Source organism: Oryzias melastigma, linkage group LG9, assembly GCF_002922805.2.
Source record: "Oryzias melastigma strain HK-1 linkage group LG9, ASM292280v2, whole genome shotgun sequence".
Taxonomy (NCBI): domain Eukaryota; kingdom Metazoa; phylum Chordata; class Actinopteri; order Beloniformes; family Adrianichthyidae; genus Oryzias; species Oryzias melastigma.
Window position 1 is genome coordinate 20,263,755 of NC_050520.1, and position 6,905 is coordinate 20,270,659.

A 6,905-nucleotide genomic window follows, 5' to 3' on the forward strand; every position below is an offset into this window, starting at 1 on the left:
GGGATTTCTCTGGGTTGACGTCATGAAATGGATGGCCGCCACACACAGCAGCAGGCGGAGCTTTAGGAATTTATTCGTTTTACTTAGGAAAGATCTTACGAAATATAACTATTTCATAAATAATTTGTTTTTTAGTGTTTCAAAGGCAATGTATGATAATATATATGGATATAGTTCACTCTGAAAGTCTTAAGAAAATCATGGCATTGCCCTTTTCAGAAGAAACGGATCGTATTACATTCATCCTCCATGTTTGTGATTTGCAGAGATACAGTGCAGATTTCAGGGAAGAAGGCCACATTTACTGCACTTCTTCATTTTTTATTTTTGAAGTTCCCCATTTCCCTTCAGTAACACTCCAGTGGCATTTATGCTGCAGACATGTGAGCACCCCTATAACTCTGCATCTGGTCAGGTTCAGTCACAGAGGATTACAGCTTGAGCTAGAACGAGTTCATGTTGAGGAAACAGTATTCAGCTCTCTGGACTTCCACTCTGTTGTTTTTGGCTCTGGTTGGTGAGCTAAAGCCACCACACTGTTTCTCACTTTAGTCTTTAATTCCAGACCTAAGAAAAAATATCAGACGTGGTCAAATATGTCCCATCCTTGTTGAGTTTACATGAGCAGATTTGTCATCAGGAGTTTGTACACAAAGGTTTTCTGCATAAAAACATTCTGATGTGTTTTTCATGTTGGACCGCGGAGGACTGTAGATGTTAAGTTATTTAATAGTGGGGTTTGCGCGTGCTCACAAAGTGAAAATAGTTTTCCTCTGTGGTTTGTGACAGTTATTGCAGTTTTGGTTTGTGTTCTGGTTACACTCTGAGCCATTCTGAATGGGGCTGCACAACATGAGGAACGCTCACAGTACGAGATGTTTGTAATCGATTTTGCAATGATGAACAAATATCAAAATAAATATTGCACAGGCTAATATCGCAATGACAAATTTATAGGTCGTCACTTGGCTGTTAAAGCATAGGAAACAGCATAACTTATGTTGTTTTTTTGTTCCCGTTTGCGTCATTTAATATCCACAATTGTAATTCTAGTACTAGCTGTTTAATGATTAATCAGTTCTTATTGGTGCAGATCTGAGTAAAGAGAGTGTTCCCGGAGCTGCTTTAGTAGTTTGTACTTTCCCTTCAGCTTGTAGTGATTTCATTATTTACTACTAAACTTTTGTGGTTGTTTATGAAGTAGAAAAACTTTAGGATGAAAAAACAGACACGATTTCTTCTTGGGGTGTTTTCATGCTGGAAAAGGCAGCTAGTCCAGATTGAGTCCTGAACCTTCGTCTGGTCTGTATTCAGACTGGCGCCTACTGGAGAGAGAAAGACCTCTTCAGTCATTGGCCAGGAATTACAAGGGCGGGGCAAAGCAACAAGAGGAGGAATAATGGCAGTCCTAAGCTTTGCAATCCTTGTCAGGATAGTTCTCTGATTCAAACTTTATATTTCACTAATCAGTTATGAACATCTGTGTCAGCACCAGAAACAACACTTTTTACTGCTGCTTTGGTACAGTGGTGGAGATATGCTGCAAGAAGGATACTGAGGAGACATTGGCTGAGAAGTTACACTGATGAGTGGTTTTAAGTAGTCCGTATTCATTCGACCACATTTCAATTTGTAGCTGTGTCTCATCATTGCTCTACTATTCTGTTTGCATCCCAGAATGCCTAGCTATGGTGTCTGTTTTGGTACTCTTGTTCCACTCTGAGAGCAGAGTCTATTCATATTAAGAAATCTCACAGCAAATCGGACCTGTCCAATTGGAACCAAACGGAGTCACCTCAAAAGATGGATCCTAGAGCGGTTCCTTGTCCTGCACCAGAGTCCACTTGGGTTTAATGATATCCAGATTTCTATCATCATATTTGCTTAGAAATAGATGATGTTCATGGATATTCTGTTGCTCAGCCACAAAATGGGTGGCTCATATGCAGCCGTGTTTTACTTCCTCAGAGGAGAAAATTACTTCCTTCTGCTAGACATAGTTGCTAAATGCACTGATGATAAAAGTTTCAACAGCTCTATAAATTATTGACTTACTGACACTACCGTCTGTCTGAGATGTGAATCCAGCGGTTTAGAGAGTTGCAGTTTTATTCCACTTTAGACTCTGAGCAGACATCAAAGTTGCCACGAGTTCCTGGAAATGGTGACCAACTGGAAAGAACCAGAGCCTAAAAGAGACCTTTATGGTTCTGCTACAGGCAGGTTGACAATTTAAAGAAACCAGAGCAGTTCCTTGCTGCAGCCAGACTCCTGATTTATTTAAATCCAGTCTTGCAGTCAGTGTCAGTGCTCCAGACCTCCTGGAATAGTTTCAGTCGTATCCCGTTTTGGACTGTATTGTCACAGAATGGGTTTCAACTAAGAAGGACAAAGATGTTATAATCACAGTCATTCAGAACTCCACAGTATTTATTTAGAAGTGAAAAAAATAAACACTAACCATCTACTACAACCCAGTTTGTCCAAAACCATCTGAGTGTAACTTAGTGGTGAATTTAAAAAGACCTGATATTGTTAGAAATGTAGTTTGTTTCTGATAGTCTGATGGTCACAAACTGCACTGCAGACATCAGCTTTTGTACAAATCACTGCTGAGTTTGCTTCTCGCTGAAGGATTTGTCCTCAGTTTGTTTTTATTTAGAAAAATAACGATTCACTTTCGTGTTTTATGCTGACTTCTAATTTTATATAAAGTTAACTCCTTCCCATGTGGCTGACAGGAAAAAGGTGACTTCCCGGGGACATATGTGGAGTTTGTTGGAAGGAAAAGAATTTCCCCGCCCACACCCAAGCCCCGCCCACCCAGGCCGCCCTCTGCTGCATCGAGGACGGACTCTGAGTCTGAGAGTGAGTAAAAACCTTTTGTGTTGCAGCACAACTTCAGGCAACAGATCACTGTTTTTTGGGATTCTCTTTGTTTTTTTTTTGTTTTTTGTTTTTTTGAGTCTGGGAAAGGGGACTTCCCAAAACAAACCAGAGTGGTTACAATGTTGAATTTTCACTTCTGCTATTAAGTCGAGGTGGTAATTAGGTTTACCCAAATGGTTCTTCTTCTTCCTCTTTTTGGTTGTGTTCTTGTTGATAATAGAGGTTAGAGAGTAAACGTGAGTATATTTATGGTTTGTGGTCAATGAAGACACAGTCATGTTTGTTTTCAGCTTTTTAGCTTCAGTTTCAGCCGCTGCTGATGTTTCGTTTTTGTGAGCAGACATCACAAACCCAACTCTTCATGAGGAAGACTCTAATAAAACCTGCTCGTTCAGGACAGACGAGGACTTCTGGTGTGCTGCTTTAAAGTCCCACTCTGGTCATCTTTTTATCTGTTTCCAAAGTGTTCTCAGAGGTCCTTTAATTAAGATTATACAATTTTTAGCTATAATAAAAAAAACTGTCACTTTCTGGGACATAGTTTCTGCAGAGCAGCATGAGTTCATCAGAAGTTCACCTCTAAATTGTGGGCAGGATTGTTGCCATAGAGTTAGCCCCTCACATTTCCCCTACTCCATGTGATAACACTCTCCTGGTAGCTCACAGCCTCAAGCTAACATTAGCTGTGCAACAGAAATGCTGAGCAACACTGAAGCTGTCCAGTTGTACAGTTCTGATCCAGATTCCAGCTCAGGCAAAGAAAACAAAGACGTTCATGGATCTATTTGTCTGCAAGTGGATGCATCAGAATGAAGCTCATTGAAGCCCGTCCATTGACTGTATAAGAGAACTGGACTAAGTGAGTGTGACATGACCCATAGATAATAGCTTACTTCTGGCTCCATGAAAACTAAGCATACTAGTTTTGATAAAAATAAAAAAATAGTATGTAGAAGTTGTTTTTTTATTTATTTTTACTTTTAAACTGTAGCTTTTTTTTTCTCATTTTAGTGCCAACTGTACCAATTGGATGACAAAAAACACAAACTTCAAGAAACTCTGCATTCATGTTCTGTTGAAATGATTGTAAAAATGCCTGTTCGACTTAGAAATTTCACATGAACTTCAGAAAACATCAAATCCTAAACAAAAAATACAGAATAACAGACAGAACTTTCTAGACAGAGGTCGCTGTTTCGGTATTGCGCCATCTACAGGGAGACACCTTAAATAATGAGACACAGTAATTAGGATCATTAATATAATTTATTCTAGTTTGGCGGGCCAGAAGAAATAGTTAAACGGACCGCATGTGGACCCCGGGCCGTAGTGTGCCCGCCCCTGGGTTAGGAAGCAGTGATTGGTCCGAGTTGGTCTGAGTTAACTTTACTGTTGCGGCTACTTTAGCCAATTAGGAGTGAGCTTTTTGGAAGTCCACACCCCCTTCACTGAATGAGGCTTAAGAGAATCTGAAAGTTGTTTTTTCATTTTTGAGGTGGGGGCCAGCGGGTACCACATGCTTTTACTGAGGCATCTGATTGGTCAGTTTATAACTGAATAACTTGTGATGAATAAAAAAAATGTAATTTAAAAAAAGAAGAACAAACCAAGAAAAGTATCATGGTTGTTCTGGCTAATTGACTGAGTAACAGCTGTTTTATGGCCTATAGAAGTCTATGGGATTTTTAATAACTGAGCCAGCAGGTACTCTGGAGGGGTCACTCAGTCTGTTATGCAGTCAATGGGCTTGCTCTGGCAGATTCTATGTCACACCTACAAGCTTTTTCCAACAGCATTTTTTCATCTGCTCCTGATTCCCCATGATTTGGATCAAAAAAATACAGAGAAACACAGTTTTAAGCTCAACTTTTTATACATGTCCTCCATCACGAGAAAAGTTTTACATGAACATGTTAAAATCGCTGTTTTCATTCGAGTGGACCTTTAAACATGTCTGGTCACCATCAGTGGCTGCTGTCGCTTCATTTCTGCTCAAAATGGTTTCCAGTCAGAGTGCTCAGCCTGACTCAGGGCTTCCCCTGCAGAGCTCTCAAACACGCCTGTCTCTGTTTGGACTCTCCCGCTGTCCGTCAGCCCGGCCTAAACCCACACCCGCATTCCTGAAGTTCACTGCAGCCAGAATGTCACAAAGTCGGCGTGGTGCTGGCAGCTGTGGGGGTTGGTGTGCAGTCAGGGCTGTGGTTGCTGACCCGACAGATCTGGTTCTGCTCTGCTGCCACCAGCCTCATTAGAGAACACAGGAAGTGTGTGCATGTGTGCGTGCCGCTTTTACCTGCCAATTTCACAGAACTGCAAAGCCACTTCCTACTGTTGTCTTGTCAGAGCAGAATAACTCAGTGTTGTAAAATTTCTGCATTACCCAGCAGCCCCAGCACAAGACTGAAAAATCACTTTGTATTACTAAAGACTTTTAACATTTGCTGTTTCCTTGTTTATCGCGGAGGTCATATTATGAAAATTACCAGTGGTAGATAAAATCTGTGAAGTAGAATTACAGATTTTTTTGCCAGCAAAGCTTTTCACTACAAACTTTATACACTTTATGCTCTCAAAGTTCATCCTTTCATAGAAAAAAATGTCCAGGTTTATAAACACAACCAAATATTTGATCACGATCAGAGACTTGTGTAACTCTGAAAAGCTAAACGTATTCTTTGCAGGAGACACAACACAGAGGAGCTTGATTGACAAGGCAAGCAGCCAATCAGGATGAAAAACACAATGCAGAGTTAAAAAAAAAAAACCTTTCACAATTGCACAAAAAACATGTGAAAGGTGAACTGCAAAATGGCAAGAAACCACTGGTTTGAATTTAAATTCAGTGAGCTCCAGCAGACTCCCTCAGCTGCATCCCTTTGACCTGTGTTTGTTTTTATTTGTGTGTTTCTTAGGTTTTGTGTTGCCAGATCTTCCAGAACAGTTTGGACCTCCAGACACGGCCCCTCTGCTCCTCAACAGATTGATGGAGGCTGTGGAGGCCAGAGGTAAAAAACTCAGACTTCAGATGTTGCTGTCTGCCTGGAGTCTGCGTCCTGTCATGGTTCTGTGTTTGGATCCTCTTGCCATTTTGAATCTCCTGTTTGGTGTCAGATGAGAGAGAGGTTTCAGTGAATAACTGAATAACTGCTTAACCCCTTAATGTTAAACATCTGCAGACAAATGATGACAAAGCTAGAATGGATCACTTTGCGAACATGGGACTTGAAACCAGGAGACATGAAGGTGGAAACACGTCACTCTTTTTACATTCATGAGAGTTTTGAACTTTCAGCCACCTGGCAGAGCTGTGCAGTCGGCTGAGCAGCTGCAGCGCTCACAGCGACATGACTGTGTTGGACTGCAATGATTCACTCTGAATTTCATCAACAAAACACTTGGGTTATGGTGCCTTTTTATATACATATATTCCAAATAGGTCTGCACTTTTTTTTTTTTTAAATAGATTACATAGAAAAACTTGATTCCACAAAGGGGGAATTGTTAAAATAGCTCCATTAAAAACAGAAGATAAAAAAATAACTTAAAAACGTAATTACAATAATTACTATCCAATGTCTATGTGGTGTTGTAGAGTCTAATATCTTATAAGAAGAAAGATCTGCTAAGGTGCTCGTTCCTCAGACTGACGGAGCTCCTCAGTTTAATAATAATAATAATAATCTTTATTTATAAAGCGCATTTCATGGCGTGCGCCAGCTCAAGGCGCTGTACATAAGGAACATAAATAAAGAAAACATTTAAAATAGACAATCAAATACCCATTAAATTCCGGCCCCTCCCCGCCCACAATGCCCACCCCTGAAACATTCAAAAAGAAACCTGTGGCTTGGCTCTGCTGTACAGAATGGTATTGTTGGGATCCACTTAATCCAGGGGGGACCGGTAACATGCATGGGGCACCAGTGCGCAAGTGGGCCAACGCAACCAGGCCCCAAAGGATGGCCAGCAAAACCCCTGAACAAAGAGGATCCCATGAGGAAACACTGGAGCTAAAA

The 6,905-nt window shown here is 40.8% G+C and overlaps 1 protein-coding gene across 1 annotated transcript in view; it reads left to right on the forward strand.

Moving 5' to 3' along the window:
* LOC112138447 (phosphatidylinositol 3-kinase regulatory subunit alpha) overlaps positions 1–6,905 on the forward strand; it is a 33,862-nt gene that overhangs the window by 9,050 nt on the left and 17,907 nt on the right. The window contains exons 3-4 of the mRNA XM_024261007.2: positions 2,742–2,868; positions 5,802–5,894. Of these exons, the coding sequence (XP_024116775.1) occupies positions 2,742–2,868; positions 5,802–5,894 (220 nt within the window). The remainder of the gene's footprint in view (positions 1–2,741; positions 2,869–5,801; positions 5,895–6,905) is intronic.